The sequence below is a fragment of the Pomacea canaliculata genome, linkage group LG5 (genome assembly GCF_003073045.1).
Source record: "Pomacea canaliculata isolate SZHN2017 linkage group LG5, ASM307304v1, whole genome shotgun sequence".
NCBI classification, from domain to species: domain Eukaryota; kingdom Metazoa; phylum Mollusca; class Gastropoda; order Architaenioglossa; family Ampullariidae; genus Pomacea; species Pomacea canaliculata.
This window is the reverse complement of record NC_037594.1, coordinates 24,566,834-24,585,899: the sequence shown is the minus strand read 5'-3', so window position 1 is coordinate 24,585,899 and position 19,066 is coordinate 24,566,834. Positions and strand designations below refer to the sequence as shown.

The window sequence follows — 19,066 nt, the reverse complement described above, 5'->3', positions numbered from 1 at the left end:
CTCTTGCGAGCTAAGTTAGGGAACAGAAAGTGTGAGAAAAAAAGAAATTATTCATGTTTTAACGGGAAGCACTCCAGACTTAGAAATACTCAAAGTGGAGTCAGACAGTCAGCCAGACAAAAAGAGCCCTCAGACCTGATTGAACTGAGTCTCTGTATATCAGAAAGCTTTCAAAGTGTTATATTTTATTTAGATTTTTGGAATTTAAGTTTAGACAAAAGCTGTGGTTGTTTTGAAGTAAAATGTGAGATGATGGTGTATATTTCGATAGAGCCTTAATCATCCTAGCGAGCCTAGCGAGCTCATGGCGCTTAACAAATGATACTAATTATAACAACAACAACAGCAGCAGCTGCAGCAGCAACAACAACAACCACCATAATAGGGAGAAATTGGAGAATCCAAGTAATACTACAGGAAAGAAATGGGGAAAACGCATGGAAACATGAGTAATTATAAATTGTAGTGGTATCTGATTAATAACTGAATCAATACAGTATTTCGTTATCCAATAAGTTTATGAAATTAAAATAAATGCATTAATTATGGTAGAAAATCTTAGAGACAGAAGAAGACGGAGGATCAGACTTGTCTGAGGGCCTGGGGACATATTTCACATTCAAAGATGGAGAGTTTTAGAGTAAAAACAATGCACCTGCCACCAAACAGATGTAGAAGAAAAGGTGGCTGTAACACAAGGTTCAGTTTTCTTCTGTCGAATAATCTTCTTTCAGTTGAGCGCACACACACATCAGACTTAACTGACTTCCTGCATCAGAGAGCTCAGAATGACCATATATTATGCTTTTCTGAAAAGTCTACTTATTCTTTTTATTTACACTTAAAATCCTCTTGTTTTGTTTCACCATATTTTTTTTTCCAATTAAAGGTCTCTTGTAAACCATCTTTAAGTATGGTTTGTCCTGCTGCACCACACTTCACAATGCTGCTGCAAAATGTTTGAACCACATCCCTACACGCTGCGTGTTATTTCAAAATGCTACATACTGATTACTACACCATGTTTCAACACCTAATTTCTTGCTGCTCCACACCTCAACACGCTAATACCCACTGGCTCAACTATAACACGCTAAAGTGCCTCCTGCACATTATTTCTATACGCTAATGTCTGGGGTCAGGTCGGTACCATTCCATCTGTCAGCCGTGCGACGACTGGAAATAAGCGAAATTGATTCTTGTCAACTTCGATGCCGGTACACAACCAATTTGAAATCTTTTTATCGTTTTTTTTAAAGCTTCAATAATCTACTAGGTTTGTCCTCCCTTCTCTCTCTCCCCCCTTGTACAGCTAGCCGTTAATTTCCCCATAGGCCTCCTTCCTATCGCTCAGCGCTGGAACATGGCATGCTTCAACAATCTGTATTAGGAGGTTCATCCATTTTTCCATTTAAAGATGAACTGCGCCGTGTCGATGTCACCTTTTTGTCCCATTTCCCTTCCTCAGGGCCCGCTTTTGCCAAGTTCCTAGCTTCCTGAAATGTATTTCGTGGAGCCGGCCACGGAGTTCTCTTTTTTAGTGGGCTTGCGGCGATTGGTGATTCAATAAATCCTCCCCAACCCTGAGTTCATTTGCAGTGCAGAATAGATTACGATGCTGCCTCGTGCATGCTAATCAAAAGGAGAGAGCGATCTTTCAGCATCCAAACCGTGAATCCACTTGACATCGGACGTTTGAGGTTATGGCGAGGGTTGGTAAGCTTCTTACCGAGCGGCAAGAAGGGTCACGTGATGACTTGTGACGGAGCTGGCGACTGTGATCGCTGATGTGTGATGAAGGCAGCAAGGAGGTTGGAAAAATTGCAGGTCTTTTCCGCTCCCTAAAGCTTCAATAAAATCCCTGCTCAGTCAGTTTAAAAAAAAGTCTGGCATCGAGAAACAACTTTGGAACTTTCTAACTGATACGTGCCGACTGAAATGTCAACACAATTTCACACACACACACACACACCCACAAACACACACACACACACACACACACACACACACACACACACACACACACACACACGTGCATGCTTGGTGTTTGCTGCTTACAACTCCTTTCATGCCTGCACTGCCGACTATCAGTGTCACATTTTGCGACTCAAATAATTCATATTGAATATCATGTCGACGAATACTCTGCACCCTAACTGTTGGGCACCTTTCTCTAAAAGGTCACAATCAGTTTGTGTCAACATTCACTCCAAAGAGGTGCTACAGAAACAGAAAAGTGCTTGTAATAACTTAAAAAAATCAAAATCTAGTCAAAGGTATATTTATATAAAATACACCGAAAAATAATGACATCTTCAGCTCCCAAATGTTTTCCACATCGAGCGTAAGCCAAGAAGAAAACCCAAATAAAAACCGAGAAGACTGCTCTTCTGACACCACATCCTTCTTCAGTTTTGTAAAAAACATCAGAGAAACGTCTTCACCGTCTCAAACAGATAATCACAGCAATGTCTACCCGCAGTTCCATCTTGGCCTGCTGTGTGGGCGGACAGCCTGACAAAGAACGGCAGTGTTGGTCTCGTTGGGCAAATGAGATATTGCAAGTTTATTGGGATGGAGCGAAACCAATGAATATACATTTTTGACCACACATGAAGCTCGCATGCGCATCCCCCACCTCCAACACACACACACACACACACACACACACACACACACACACACACACACACACACACACACACACACACACACACACACATATAAATCTTTGAATAAGTCTGGATTGATGTAAGAGTGTCTTTTCTTCGCGGTCGAATGAAAGTGGCAAAATAAATAAATAAACTATTGCATATCAGCGCAAGTAGGAAGAGGGAGAGAGGGAGAGAATAAGTGGGAGAGACAGTAGGTTGAAGTTCATGGTTAAAGTTCACGATGACGTCTCTACAAATATTTGACGTCAAAGAAACATTCACCAATGAAACCAAAGACAAAATGTCCGACAGGTAAAATTAACGATGGCATCTACCTGAATTTATATACACCTCCGAAAGAGTAATCAACAGCTTCTTCCTCACAAACCACCGAGGGTAGAATGGACAGACCGTGCCACGTGTTCATCAGTTACTGAACGGGTGGAAGCACCGCGATGTCCGATTCCAATGAGAGTGACAGGTCTTGGGACACAACGCCCACCTCTGCCAGACCGTCATTGACAGCAGGGACTTCTGAATCCCCCACCACAGTGGACATACCGCAAGAGGATTTTGATGGAAGGACTAGCTCCAGTTACTTGTCCCCCCCGTCAACAGTCCGGAGGCGAAGGAGGTCGTTTCGAAGGAAGCAAGGCTTCATGGCGTTTGTTTACCGTGTGGTGCTCTCAGACCCAAAGGAATACCAATGTCTCAAAGCTTGCATCGCCTTTCCTATCGGAGCTCTTATCTCAGTGGGACTCTTCTATTCGGTGATCTACCCTCTTGAGATGAAGCCAGTTACCCGTGATCTTCTTGGCGGATGTCTCGGTGTCGCTCTTTCTCTCGGGTTTGCCTTCAGCGTTGAGGTCTGTTGGAGGAGCTCGGCAATCGTTGCCCTAGGGCAATATGGGGAACTCATGAAAAAAAATCTTGTTTTCAAAGTTGTGAAGCGGTGTCCAGCCTCAGATAATGTTTGACCCCCGAGAAACGTAGCGATGGCAAATATGCAAAGATATAAAGCATCAAGAAGAAGTGTCCGCAGAGTTTGGACATCAGATTGTAACAACCAAAAGAAGTTTTTCTTCAGTTCCCGATTTTGCCCAAGGGAAACGATTCGCTTCATAACTACAGCCACAGGAGAATCCATGCTCCCGTCGGTTTGCTGTTGAAAATGGTTGTTTGTGTAGATGTTGGGACGGAGATTGCTGACGGATGGATGCTAATGGAACATGCGAAGCTCTTTTGAGGCTGAAAAAGTCTGTAATCATGTTCTTTGTACCAGAGAGTGAAACTTTACTTTCAGATCATTTAAGTCAACATCTTCTTCTTCTTGTGATGACCACATTTCTTTTGTTCTTCTCTTTTCCTGAGAGTCTGTCGTCCATCACATTCTTGATTTTCTTTTGTTCCTTTTGTTCATCTTCGACCTTCCTTGTTTTTTGTATCCTGTCATCGTCGTTTTTGCCGAAATCGGTGTTCATGATCCTGCTCTCTCCCTCTTTTTCTCACCTGTCTCTCTCTCCAATATCAAGCCATTAAACAAGCAGAAGGTTTCTCTGATGCCGTTGCCCGCTGTCTCGTGTGAAGGTTCGCTGTGTCGTCTGCCTCGTGCTGCCCACCTTCTTCAGCAAGGCCGGGCGGTCCTACATCACAGCCTTCGCCGTCGTCGTCCTCGTCTCGGGCCCCATCCAAAACATCGTCAACAACTGCCGCGAGGTGGTGCGCTCGCTCAGCTGTCTGGCTCAGCTCTTGGCCAATCACACGCTCGCAAAACTGAAGCTGCGCCTGCACCCACTCAAGGTTCCTAACTAACCATCCGGAAAACAATACCAGGACTACAGTAGACCAAATATTTGAAATTTGTTCTTTAAGTCTCATTGAAGCATTTTTGTAGTGTTGAAATATCTAGATATCGACAGTATTAAACTGCTTGTCAGTTTTGATAATATTTGAGGAAGAAAATTGCTGGTCATTACTGAATGATCGTACTGAATGATTCTCTCATTCTCGGTGTCTATTAGGATGCGATACTAAAGTTGCAAGAGGAAGGCTTCATGATCAACAATGTTGGCCAGGCAGTGGAGTCCGCATTCGCTCCTTTCCGCAAGGAGCTGGAGGATGACAGCGAGTCGGAGCAGATGAAGGAGAATGTCAAAGAGGCTGAGAAGATCCTCAAGAAGAATGCCGAGGATGGTCCACCTCCTAACCCCTTTAGTGCTGACGACATTGAGAAAAAGCTAGTATTGCTACCTGTGTGTGTGTGATTCGTAACAGACTTTAATGTTTCTTAATTTTTGTTCTCTTTCTGTCTACTTTTTCTAAGGATAAAGTTACGAACGGATGGCTTAAGAATCGAAAAATAAAAAGGAGAGAAACAAAAGAGTAGATTTACTGTTATCCTCTGACAGACACGAAATCAAAGAAACGGACACCAAAGGAAAACAACTGGAGGAGAAATGGGAAAAGAAAGTCGACCTCAGATGTGAAGACGTCTTCAGTCAAGGAATCCTCCGCTGTAGGTCTGTATTCCTCCTGCCGACTGTGAGGTCTACTGTCATTGTGTGAGATGTGTAAGATGTCACATGATTAGTGCCCACTAATCCTGCAATGATTTTTAATTGTAGGCATACCATATAGTCATTACATTTTTATTGTACCAATCCCACACCGTGGACAAGACAAGAATTAATAAGACAACGTTTGTCATGGTGTCATCGTGTGATGACAGTTGTGTTTCTTGTTGGTTCCTATGTAGACTTTCGTGTACACCGCACTGAACTTCTCCTTTACACTCAAAAATGGGTTCTCGAAGTTCAATTGTTTATTATTAACGACAAGAACATTGCAGGTCCTGTAGTTTGCTTTAAAAAAAAAGAATACTTGAAATGCCGTTGACGCAGATCCTTGCCCAAAAAAAAAAAAAAAAAAAAGTGGCCAGCGAATTTTGCCAGAGAACTTTTATTTTTAACTTTTTTTGTGGTTTTGGTTAGGAAGGGCAAGGTGTCGCAACAGTTTTTTAATGTTCAGCTGGACCGCTTATAATCAGCGCCATTTCTACGCCGAGCCTAAGAAACAGCCAGCTTCGTTATCCAGTTTTGCATTTTATGTGCCGTAGGTGGAACATGTCCAAGTGTCAGTTTAAAGGCCTGAAAGTGTTTTAAAACCTTCGAAACTCGACCTTAGCCGAATATTATAAGGAGGAACTTTTTTTTCCGCTGAAACTTTAGAACTCTTGCAGGGAGAGACACGGGGTCATGAAGGGAAAGACAAGACGAGGTGTGAGGCAGGGAAAGGGGTGTAGATGAGAAGATGGAGGGAGGCTGGCCAGGGATGTTATTGCTTGCTGTGTGTTGACGTGTGTTAATGTGGCGCCAAGGAGTTGTTTCGATGCCATCAGCTATCTTCTGTGTCACGTGACCTTAGTTTGAACCCAGGCGCGGAAACACCGGGGATATTGAGCAAGCTTCAGGCGGATTTGTGCAACAGAGGGGTGGAGAAGTGGGTAGGAGGACGTGAAACGGAGCGACGAACTGACTAAAGAAGGAACAAACCGGTACCGAGGGAACAAGTGAACAAACTCAATGAAGATTCATAAAAAAGAGTTCATACGTGTTCGTCCCTTTTAATGAAAATCCTAGGATTGCAGAGTAAGGTGAGACAGAAACAAAGGTTTCACTACATACGGCATATCCCGAGCTTCCTGATATACAACCCCGGGTAATCGTTCATCCGTCGTTGCCAGTATTTTCTGGTCATCAAGGGGTGGTGGCTAGGTCGATGCAGCAGGAGACAAAACTTGTTATTCAATCATTTGCCGAGAGACGGCCAATGGGTCAGTTGGGGTAACTTTTGTCCACTAACCATTTGCCGGTCAGATGTGGTAGTCTGGTGTTCACTTTGGTTTCTGCTTCTCACAAGGACAGTGATGGAGGATTGTGTCGGGGTACATCATTGTTTCATCGTTTCACTGCTGCCAGAATGGATTCTTGGAGTCTCACCATGGCGGTCACTGCAAAGTTCACGACTCCAATCATTTCAGCAAGATGGGGGAATGAGGGACTTCCTTAGTCTGTACAGATGATGATGTGCTTTTCACCAAAGCCAGCCTGCTCTTATGTCAGCAATTTTTGTGGAGATGCTGTGGCAGGCTGAGGATTATTCCCAACATCATTCAGCTTGTTTGACTATTTACACTGATGTTGCTGTAGTTCTAGTCCTGTCTAGGATTTCCGCTCTTAAGAAGGGGTATAACTTAGGACTTCATCCTACCTTCTTTGCCCATTCTTTTCTTTTTGAGGATTTTCTAGCATAGAGTAGTGAGTACATTTGTTGTTTCTTTCCCACCCTGCTCAAGCATCTAAGCTGGGTAGATGTCTGTACTAAGAATTAACTATTGCATTGGTTAAGGAGGCTCAACGAGCTCAATGTCCACCTCATGGTTTGTGTGCGAGATTTCGCAGCATGGTCTTAAGGCAGACACAGAAGGAGTCTTACTAAGAACAGGAAATGCGATGCTCATGAATTTTAATTGTCTGATAAGATTGTTTATGACACATGAATATGTGAACATGCAGTCACACACGCAAACAATCATCTCTCCACGGGAAAAAGTTCGACACACTGCGCCGTTATTTCTTGTTCTACAAGCAATATGGAAATTTGGCAATTTGACACATGTGTCTGTGTGTGCGAGTGCGTGCTTGCGTGCGTGTGTGTGTGTGTACGCTTGAATACCTGCAACTTGACTTCGCATGAGTAACAGCGAACCCGCGATACAGCAATCCCATTTAAAAGCTGTGCACGGTTTTTTCCCCAAAAAATTGTTTGAAAGAAGAAAGTACCCTTGGATAAAGTGTGTGTTTTTTTCTTGCTTTCACGAGGTTTATTGGTTTTGCGAGCTTCTTTCGTTGACGTGGTTCGTGGTTCGACCTTACAGAAACTGGTTTGGCGATCTGGAGCAGCGGTGCATGGACGCCCTGTGGGTGATAGGCTACCTTCTGTGTCTGCCTCTCAAGATGACCTTCTTCTGCGAGTTGGTGCGGATCGTGCCCAACGCCCTGGGCCTGGACTGCGACTCCTCCACGATGGTGGACCCGGGGCTGGGCGAAACCTTCATCGCCGCGCGAGATATGATTGTCGAAATCGCTCATGGCATGAAGGTGCAGTGTTACCGCCCTTTCCCTGCCCCCAGGGGGTGTTGGCATCCTTTATCTGCAGAATTTTCTTCACATTCTTCTTTCTTTGTGCCCCAGTGCTTCCTGCATGTAATCTGTAACTATCGTCCTTGACTAGAGAACAGGGCAGTAATCTATCTATTCATCCTCCTGTTCACGACTTTTGACCTGAGAGAAGAAAAAATAGTTAAAAAGAGAGTAAACAAGAAAAACAACAAGAAGGCAATAGGAAAGAAAGAAAGAAGAAAAGAAAAAATAAAGGAAAACATAAATCAGCATAGAAACAGTCTTTACCTACTAAAATCTTTTCATATTTTTAAAGAATTCTAGTTTGTATTTAAAGACTGGATTTGTTTGTAACCATCTGATGCTAGGTTCGCCTTCAGTACAAAGTAGTCACGTCCTCTAATGATGAAACCGCGATGACAGCACAAGAAGTGCAGAAAGGAGCAATGAACGAGTTCGAGTCGAGGGCGCAGTGGGTGGAGTACTTCATGCTGCTGGTCAAGCGGATTCTTGCCTTCACCTTCTTGCTGATCTTCAAGCAGGCCTACTCGTACCACAAGGCTTATCTCACCAAATTCCAGCACGACAACATCTACTTGACGCACTACTTTCGCAGGTAGGTTCATTAATTTCTCAATTAACGACTGGCTGTCAACATGACTGATACTGGTCCATTGTAATAGGTTCTCATGGTGTATACACTCGTTGTGGAGCGAGGGGCAGGGATGTAAATGACTCGACATCAATTCCCGACCTGATGGCAAAAGAAATGAGAAGACAGAAGAGAACATGGACATCATGTAGCAATACTCTGCCACTAGGGCATGCTAGCAGAAAGGGTTGCGGTGGGGAGTGCAGGGGGCATGGATGCAGGGAGGGAGGCTAAACTTTGCTTAAAAGTGCAAGGTCATGACCTGCATAACGACTGCATCCTTCCCCCACCCCCCGAGAACATCGACACGTGACCCTGGTAGAGTTGGGTGGCTGCAGGAAGCATGTGATTGGCAGATAAAATGGTGGTTTACGATCATCTTGAATCATGGAGTTGGAGAGATACGTGAGCTTCAAAGCGCTGACCTCATGATTATTAAAGACAAGACCAAACGCAAACGACGCCGTTCATAACACTAACTAACGCCTCAAACTCCATATTGGGAACAGAAAAACTGTTTTCTAGAAATTTAATACAAAAAAATCACTGTTCTGACGAGTTCTTATTGTTTGTCTTATTAGCTCTTCCCAACCTCCGATTACAAAAAATAGCTCAGAATTCTTCAATGCACTTTGGCTGACTAACTTTTTTCAATCATTTCATAATAAAATAAAAATTATTTTTCGTTTTGTAAAAAAAAAATCTTTTACTTTATTTTTCCTAAGTTCACTTGGCATTCTGTTGGGCACAAAACTGCTAATGATTCTGGATTAAACAATCCTGAATGCTGGTAATGAGTTGTTTACGGTCGTTCCCTAGTATTTAAATACCTCCAGTACACATCCATCATCATCCCCAGCGCCAGATATTTGTTTCTGGGAACAAACACCCGAAGAGACCCTTGACAGATATTATGATTCAGCCTGGCCGGTGCCATGTCCCCCCTAATGGCCAGCACCACAGACCAAGATTGCATTGCAAGCTGCGATGGTGGTCTGAGGAAGCTGAGTCTTGTGGACAAGGATGAAATATGGACCTGGCCTCTCCACCATCTCATTGCTGCAACTGGTGATGCTGAGTTCTCCGCTTTCTCTACCATGGGATTCCATTTCACTGCCACCAACAACAGCTGCCGTAGTAATTGTAGAAGAATGGTTTGTGGGGTTGTAAACCTGTCTTTCTTAAGACAACCTGGGCTAATTTAGAAGCTACATTTAGCATGTTGGCCATACATACACAGAAGGAAGCTAGTTTGAGGGGGAGACGACTGTAGTTGTGTAAAATAGAGGAGAAATGGGAAGTCACCCTTTTGCTACAATGTATGTTGAATTTTTTAAAAATGCAACTCAATATGAACACTTAAAAAACTCACAGATATACAGAGGCAAGAAATACAGTTGTGTATGTGTTTATATGTTTGTATGTCTACTTGTGTATATTTGTGGGGTGAGCACGCATGTGTCTCGACAATTTCTCTCGTATATTGTTTTCTTATTCTAGTTTGTCACTGACTGACGAAACAGTGAAAGAGAATGTATACAAATAAATAACCGATAATCATGAATAGTCAATGATGTATTTCCTTACTATCTAAATATATACATATCGATAGCATATATACATATCGATATGTCCGTGCACTGGTTGCTGCGTGGTGGATACACGCACAAGTATAAGCTACTAACACTCAGAGAAATGTCACAGATTTTCTATACACTTTCTTGAAAATCTGCATTTGCTTTAAAACATCGAGATCACAAAGTAGTAAAACAATAAATAAATAAATAAACAGTAAATAAGCAGTGGCGTTTGCAGAATCGACGCCCGTCGAAAAGCTGCTGGCAAGATGAAGCTGCTTCCTCTCAAAAAGGCCGAGAGACAAAACCTCATTTTCCCCTCAAGTTTCAAGCTCATTAAGCGCGAGAAAGCTCATCTGGGCAGAGGGACCTCCCGAATGCTGTTCCGCCTGATCCTCAGCGGCATCATCATGTATGTCGACTACATTCTTGCCTACGTCCTCGACATCATCACACGACACAGCAAGATCGAGTACCATCAGCAAGGTTCGTCCGTCCGTCCGTCCGTCCGTCCGTCCGTCCGTCGGTCCGTCGGTCTGTCGGTCTGTCGGTCTGTCTGCATGGTCTTCATTTTCAAAGATTATGAGACACACGAATACTGTAAAATAAAACGATAAATTGTTCTACACACTGTCATCCAGTTTCCTTACAAGACAATTCTTCTGTCCGAGGTAATCTGGATGAGCTGCACCAATGCTTGCTTATAGGACATAAATACCAAAATCCAGGCTGGAAACCTTTTTCCAGTTTCTTCTCAGGACAGAAGGAAACGATAAACAGCTTCTCACTCTGCCTTTGAGTGCTTTCTGGTGTAATAATGTTTTCTTATCCTTGGTTTTCCTCCGCAGTCTTTCTTCAGATCCCTGTCCACCCTCTAGAAACACGTAGTTAGCTGGAATACCTAAAACTGAGATGTCAGTGAACACTGTATACCCAGAGATAACATTAAAGTTCTTAGCGAAAAGAGACAAGAAAGTGACCGAAGTTTTGGTTGTTAACATGTCTTTTATTTATCAATTTATTTTGATTTTGATAACAACATCTGTAAGCGGCTCCTCTGATGGTGGGATATATTTTACAAGGGGAGGATGTGTAAACCAAAGGAAGCTGAACTGTCACTTGGCTGTGAGACTTTGGGAAGTTAATGTTTTGTTTTCCCAACTGAATGTCATCATTGTGTGAAATGTGGTGGTGGGTAAAGCTCGCATAACACAGGCGTAGGGAGACTAAGCTGTCTTAGGGAAGAAATACTTGCAGGCAGTAAACAGGGTTGGTCTCCTTGCCGCCCTTTCTCGCCTTCTTTTAAGATGTTTCAAATGTATTTCTCCAAATCCCTGTCTGATACTTCCTTTCTTCCTTTGCATTGATTTCCTATCATCCACCTTTTGCCACCGTTGATCATGATTTTTAGCTTACTTAAGGAATGTTGTCAACGAAGCACATTGAGCTTCTCGGAATTCTTTTGTTGTTTGGCTAGAACCTTCAGCTAAGTTTACATACCATCATTTGTTATCCCCCCCTGAGGAACAGGCTGTAAACAAGCCATTGTGCTTACTCTTTATTATTACGAAACTCACAAACATTTTTAAAACATTTTTGTGAATATAAGAATCCAAATTGTATAATTAATAACCAATGAGACAGTTAATTCAAACAGAATACAATATAGGACGGTTAGTTAGTACAAAATCTGCTCTGGGACATGCAGCCTTTGATATTGCAGTAACACCAATAACAACAAGGAAGATTACACATGGACGATAATTTATATTCTATAAATAACTGGGGAACATGTTCTATTGTCACTTGTCAAGTGAAGATGAAGGGCAGAAGTCGTCCTGTAGGGACTTACCTTCACACCTTTCCAACATTGCACTCAGAGCAAAGGTTACAACAAACACCAGGCAGGTTGTTGTTAAGAAAAGGAACACAAGTTGCTATCAATGTGAAATCGAAGAAAGGGTATTGACATGCAACCTTTTTCGTCATGGACGTAAACAACGCCTGCACGCCGAGCATGCACCCTGGCATATACAGGAAAAAACTAGAGAAAGATAGAAAGAAGCGAGAAAATGCACAAATAATGACTCCACGGGGAAATAATTTTCTTTGTTTTGTCTTGAAATTCAAAACCTTTGCGTTAGAATGCCAAGTCCTAAATGTAGTCCGCCGAGCCCTTTGTGAATGATTTTGCCAGCTCTTATTACCCATTCTTTATTTGTTTTTTTCAGAAAGTAGGTAATGAAGGAAAGGATCAGTAAAAGTAACTAATAGTTATCTGATTCGCAGACTGGGGGCAAGAAACCTGTATCAAAATTCCTTTCATTATCTATGTGCACATGATCTTCAAGTTTTACAGTTTCTTTCCTTTTTTTTTTCCTTTAGGAGAGCATCATGTTGAGATAACAGTACACGGCACGGGTTTCATGGCGGAGATCGTCCGCATGTTTCTGACGTCATTCAACAGCCACCACAAGCTGGACTCCATCACCACAAACCACGCTTGTCTGCCGCAGGTGAGAAAACGATCCGCTAGGGGTTTAGCAGCCACGAAATGCACACCTCAGCCCCAAGCCTCTCTTGCTTCTTTTAGCACTGCGAAGATAGTCTTCTTGGACGGACCATAGCTAGGAAGCAAAAAGCAGAAAGCAGGAGACCTTTGCTTGTTTCGGGACTGCCAAGATAGTCTTCTTGGACGGACCATAGCTAGGGAGCAGAAATAAGTTGACCTTAAGGACCAACAACCATCAGAAGCCATGTCGGGTGGCCTAGGCGTGACTCTAGCATGGCCTCGACGGTTGGCGTGTCATCTAGAAGCCCCGGTCATATGGAAACAGTACAATACTTGTTATTTGTCTGTTTTGGCCCTGCAATGTATTTTCTGTTGTTCTACTGACCTGTTTTAAATCACTGTTCGAAACGATTTCACATAATGTCCAGACAGTTCCAACCCTCTGAAGCGTCCTCAAATATTGGAAAAGTGTCATGGCTTTCACTTTTTACGGATTTCTTCGAAATCGACGCGTTTTCAATTACACCGGTTTTTCAAATGAACACAGGCAGAAATGTAATTTCATTTTTTTTTTGCATCCAAACATGCTTTGTCGCCCATACATCACAGCGCTGCAGGTTCTGATGGCAGACCTCATCACAAGCTGTTTACGACGACATCCATTTCAATGAGTGATAAATGGGAGAGGTTTGACAAGCTCGTTTGTTTTCGTCTCACAGATGACTTACCTTGCCCGACCTAACAGTTAGTGATTAACTGTTGTCACCCTTGAACACACGGGATCTGATAACAACAAATGGTCAAACGAGACCACAGACATCTACGACAAATGGATAAAAAAATCAGAAATAATGTTTAACAGCTTTCACGTGCTAAAAGGAATAATAATAAAATAAAAATAATAACAAATGTTTGGTTAGCTTGAAGACAGAATACTCAATGTTCAAAATGTCCTCAAAGGTTATAAGGTAAATATTTACCAGCTTGAGAATGCTTAGAGCAATAATTTTCTTCCCCCACCAAAAAAAATAAAAAAATAAAAATAAAATAAAATTAAAAAAATTACACTTTAACAATCTTTCTAGCCTGCTGCATGTTGACAACCTGCCGAAATCCAATCAAAATTTTTATTTAAAAAATTAGTTTATTTGTGTTTGGTAGAAGGGAAGGAATGCTGATCGGCAGAGATTCATCCTAAACATCTTAGTTCTTATTCTTTGAAGTTTCCTTCTGCCAAGATCAGCTAATGTTGTGTCAGTAACATGGAGGTGCTGTTTGCAGGCTCTTCATCCGAACTTGAAGGAGAACATCTTCATCGTGGCCATCTACTTGGGCGTCTGGATCCTCATGTACTTTGAGGCCTACGGACTGCGCCTGCGTCGACTCATCTCCAGTTTCTTTTACCGGAAACGAGAGAAGAAACGAGTGCTGTTTCTATACAATGAGATGCTGAAAAAACGCAAAGGATACCTTCGAGCGATGCGCCGCCGTGTGAGGAAACAGGTAAGTTCTAAACTTCAACACAAGAAAGATGTTAACGATGTTAGTGATTGTGATTTTCGGCAAGACTTGTAAGAATAAACATGACAAACTAAACAAGCATAAAACAGTATTTATTAAACTCAAACACAAAACTAAAATCTCTAAATAAATAAACAAAACAAACAGAAAACCATCCAACCCCCCAAAATCTATAAAAAAAAAAACTGTACCCAAAAAGAACCCCTCAAAACAAAACAAAACAACAAAACAAAACAAACCAATCCAAACCAAACTTTTAAAAACCGTCTGATGTACAAATATGGATGTTTGAAGAGTTGAAGTCGTGAATATGAATGGAATGGTTGATGTTGACTTAATGAAGGTGCGAGAGCGAAAGTTGGAGCAGACGACAGGGGTCCTCAACGCATTGCGGAGACGATGTCCATGGCTGTGCTGGTGGCTGAAGGTCTTTAAGGCGTCCAAGGACTCGTGCCTCATCTGCAAGGACCCCGAGAGGGAGGGCTTCATCCGATGCCCCACCCCTGGGTGCGGGTGGGGCTACTGCAGCGAGTGCTGGAAAGATGTCAAGCGCCGATGCTACGTCTGTCAAGGGAAACCAGACTCAGGTTTCGACTCTGGATCCAGTTCCGATAGTTCACCCGACAGCAGCGACCTCTCTGACGACGAACACTTCCTACGTTTGTGAATTCGATTCTGCTGTCGGACAGCGGTTTGTTTGAAAACTATGATCTTTACAGACCACAGACAATGCAATGCTGCAAGGAGTCGTAGGCCCCACATGGTTAGACACTGACCATCTGAGTTGCTTGCCTCTCAGTCCTTACCCCTGTGGCATCCGTATGTTCTTGACAAAGACTACGGGGTGAATGGAGGGTAGATAGAAGTACATCCTTATGGCAAAATATCAGAAGGTCTCTCTCTTCTTCTCCTCTTGCCTTCTTTCGTTTCTTTTTTGTTGTCAAACCTGTCAATCTGTTGCAAATTAAGATAGTTTTTTTTTATTTTGTTGAGTTTGTTTCAATGAATATTTCTCTTTATGGTAGAAAGTCCATGCTTGCTGATCTGTATTACAACTCTTGAAGATGTAGTTGCCATGGCAATGATTCTGGCAAAGCATCCACGAGGAACTGATATCCTGGTATAAAAGACAATTTTTTTTTTAATGTTGAATAAAAGAGTGAAAAAGAAGGCAGTTCGTCTATGTTTATGACTAAATCCCATATACACGGGATACACCAGCGCAAGAGAGTGTGTAGATATGTGTGTGTTGTAGCAGGAAAAGGTAAAAGTGTGAAAACAAAAGCAGAGCTCGTATATATAAACAATAACAATATATCTATGGGTAACATTGCTTTACTGGGTGAGGATGATGCTAACATGACGATCTTCTAATTGAAACACTGAGCAGGCGGAGCTGACAGCGAGAATTCTCGAAAAGGGAGAGACTGATTTGCAAAGCCTGAAAATAATAATTGTTATTTAAAAATTAACTTCAAAAACTGCAGAAATTCTAATGTTTCCATGCTGACCAATTTTTTCCCTTCATGGAAATATTAGGCAACAAATGTTCAGTTGGGTTTTGGTGGCGTCTGGTAGTCTCCCATTGTGAGGTATTTACTAAATAAATTCTAAAACCTCGAAAAATAATCTTCATCTTCATTTATAAGGTCTGTAAATAATCTGCCTTCGCTTCTGTTTGGTATGATCAAACACGATCGCCGCCATTTTTATCAGGCCAGATCTCTTTTATCGGAATCGGCGCCATCCCATAATTTATTGTCTGAGAAGGGGGCTTGGGTCGGCTTACCTCGGGGCCATGAATTCGGAATCTCAGCCGCTCACGATGGGCAGTGACTTAACCAGTCTGGGTAATGCAAACACTCTGGGTAGAAATGACTAATGAATACAAGCCTCCATTGATACCTGTCCCTTCATTTTTAAGATCAAAGAGCTAAAGCAATTCAAAAACAAAATTGAAAACATAAAAAAGAACAGAATATATGAGAGTAGAATTGTGTGAACAGAGGGTGTTTTATGCAACTAAGACTACATGACGGCAAGACAGCAAGCCTTGTAAACATTTTCCACATTCAGAGAAAGAACAGTATGCCCGAGACGAGAGCTGAACCCTCGACAGTCAGCTTGCTGATGACAGGTGTCAACCATTGCGTTACCTGGTCCCCCTTAAGACGAAGACAAACGATGTCTTGCCTTACATCTTCAGTGAAGCTTAATAAACTAAAACAATGGGGTCAGGATTTTAGCGGATCTCTTTTTCTGTGTATGTGTCCCTATTTATTTCTCTTTTTTCTTTCTTTCTCTCTTTGTATGTGGGAGATCGGGGTCTGGTGGGTGCTCCTAGTACTAGTGACAAAACCGAAACATCGAAATAAATGTAGCAGTTGAATTATGCATTTCATCAAGGCATTTTCGCGATCACTTCTGTCACCACCTGTCGCTGGCTTGTCACACGGCCCCCGGTTCTCGCAGTATCGACCTCCGGGAGGCTGAGACAAGATGTATTGGCGGTCAGAGGTCAGAGGTCAAAGAACTTCCCAGCATGCAGCGTGGGTGAGGACTGCTTCTTGTGGCACAAAAATGTTTACATTAGTCTTTCAACACAGCTTCACTCGCATACTGAGGATGGCTCCTATGTCTGCACTGCATTTGAAGTTATATTGCTTCTCTCATCGCCTTTCTCTCTCGCACTATCTCTTTTGATATCGTTTCTGTATTTCCGTTTATACCTCCATGCGTCTGTGTCTCTCTCCACCCCAATCTCCTTCTCTCTCTATATATATTTTGCTCTTTTTCATGTTTCTGTATCTGTCTCTCAGTATTTCAATCTGTTTCTCCATTTTCTTCTATCTTAATCTGTTCCTTTGTAGTTAGGACTGATTTTTTTCCCACTTCCCCATCCGTCTTTCTCCCTTCCTGTCTCTATTGTCTGTTTGTTTGCTGGTCTATTTCCGTGTGTCTATATTTGTCCACTTTTTTTTTAACTTCCTCGATGTTCTTTCCACGAGAGTGTAAAACCGTGAGGCGCTTGTGGTTGTTTACTTTCGGCAAGTTTCCGATTTTCTCTGGCCGACACGCCGCCAGTGCTCTGGTCCTTATTTCAAACACCCTTGTCAAGCAGCTCTTACCGAAGTTTCTAGATAACTGGCTGCTGAAGTAAACAGTCTGCTAAGATACAGAACACCGTTTGCCAAATCTCCTTAAGAGACTTTTGCCGTTTTTTTGCTGTAAAAAGTCGCTTTACTCCACAAAAGCCCAAAGGCATTTTTGCCTGTTCTTCATTTCCCCCACTTTAATTACACCGCCAAAACCTCTTCAAAAGGCATTTTTCTTATGATACTGAGTTTGGGAAGGAATTATCACAACACACCAGTGGCATGTAGTCCGAATGAGAAGCTAGTTGCCGTCCTAGGGCAGAGCATTCAGAAGGTAGAGTTTCTGTCCAGCACTTCTACCTCCCACAATAACACTTTTAAAATAAGTTTTTAGCTGTTAAAAATTATTTTTATTTCTGACAATTTGTCCTTAAGTATGAAATCGCTATTACAATTTTTATGGAAATATAATTATTGCGCTAGCATCATCACGCTCATGACTGAGCAAAGGGGAATCGGGGAACAAACAAGGATGGAGAGTTTAGTAATTTTACAGAGAAAGACGAGTAGGAGGACTTGTCAATAAACTATAATTACAACTATTTACAACTATCTTGATTGGTGTAGGGAGTGATTCTCATGGAACAGATGTGGTTTTAGTGTAGCTGGCGGATATGAAAGGGAAGATGGTTCCATTGAAACCTTACCGAGGTAAGTGAAGAAGAGAAGGACAGAGGTCTGGAGTGTGAAACGATCAACACAACTGTTGTTAGGTTTTTAGGATGAGTGGCGCCTGGTGTCTGGTGTCTGGTGTCTGCTGCCTGGTGTCTGGTGTCTGGTGTCTGGTGTATGATGTCTGGTGTCTAACATTCTCAGGGTTTTCACGGCCAGCAGCTGCCTTGATTGGTTTGGCGGGTGTACGAGGCAAGACTTACATTGAATCTTGTTAAAGTTCGTGAAGTATTTGTATTGTTCTTGGCCCATTCACACTTGTAGGATGACTTCCAGAATGACTTGATGCTGAGTTTATAGCAGGCAGCAGACAGTTTGAATGGCTGATCAATGTTGCCTGACATCTTCTCTTTGCGAACATCGCAGACCATTCATAGAGAATGATAATACACTGCAATCGCTCTTGGGACTTTTTAAAATAGAGTTTCAAAGACATATTACACTTCTTGTATCTGTGTGTGCAAGTGAAAGAGACAGAGAGAAGAAGAAGAAGACTGTCCGATTATTCACATCATTCTCTGATGGTTAACCAACAGCAGGATTGACTGATTCTCTAGTTCAGGCAAGGATGCAGCCAATGAAAAGAAAAAGATTGTGGTCAAGTAGGATGTCTGATTTTTTTCTGATTAATTTCCCTTTTCCATTCTTGTAAATTCTATAGGAGTATCATGTTTCACTTAGAACCTGGAGTCTATGGACAGCATAGACAGTCAACGGTCTTAAATGCTACCTTTGACGGAAACTGAAAATCGAAATATTTTTTTTATTTTTAACAGTCTTCTATTCTAAACTGACATTTAAAACATAAAACTCGCGATAGATGTTTACACTAAGACATGGAGACAGGCAGGCAGGCAGGCAGGCAGTGATCATAGAAAACAAAAGAGGTGGAAAGAAAAAATAAATTAAAATTTTATTTTCAAGGCGACTTCCGCCTTCCCTTCCCCCGCCCAGTGAGCAGACGCCTTTACATCCAGATGCCACATAGCTGTTAGAGAACTCAATGGCTAAGACATTAAATTATTAAAAATTCCTTCAGTGTAGAAAGATTGCTGTCTTGAGGCCAATGGAAGAAAAAAGTAAGAAACCTCCTTCTATCTGCCATTCCAGAAGCTGTTCATGACAAATTTTTGTATCAAGCCA

General features: G+C 42.2%; 1 protein-coding gene across 1 annotated transcript; it reads left to right on the top strand.

Annotated features, from left to right (window-relative positions):
• The first annotated feature begins 2,874 nt into the window (after window positions 1-2,874).
• On the top strand, window positions 2,875-15,253 carry LOC112565345 (E3 ubiquitin-protein ligase DCST1-like). Its single transcript, XM_025240750.1, has 10 exons — window positions 2,875-3,520; window positions 4,242-4,454; window positions 4,676-4,890; window positions 5,063-5,173; window positions 7,591-7,813; window positions 8,203-8,450; window positions 10,302-10,549; window positions 12,449-12,579; window positions 13,857-14,078; window positions 14,440-15,253. The coding sequence occupies exons 1-10, from the start codon at window positions 3,110-3,112 to the stop codon at window positions 14,761-14,763; spliced, it is 2,346 nt and encodes a 781-aa protein (XP_025096535.1). The 5' UTR covers window positions 2,875-3,109; the 3' UTR covers window positions 14,764-15,253.
• Window positions 15,254-19,066: the final 3,813 nt, after the last annotated feature.

Excerpts from the sequence above, each read along its gene's own strand:
- LOC112565345 (XM_025240750.1), top strand. The coding sequence starts at position 3,110 with ATGTCCGATTCCAATGAGAGTGACAGGTCTTGGGACACAACGCCCACC. Across the intron at positions 4,455-4,675 it reads TGCGCCTGCACCCACTCAAG|GATGCGATACTAAAGTTGCA; the intron begins GTTCCTAACTAA and ends GGTGTCTATTAG. Across the intron at positions 8,451-10,301 it reads TTGACGCACTACTTTCGCAG|AATCGACGCCCGTCGAAAAG; the intron begins GTAGGTTCATTA and ends TGGCGTTTGCAG.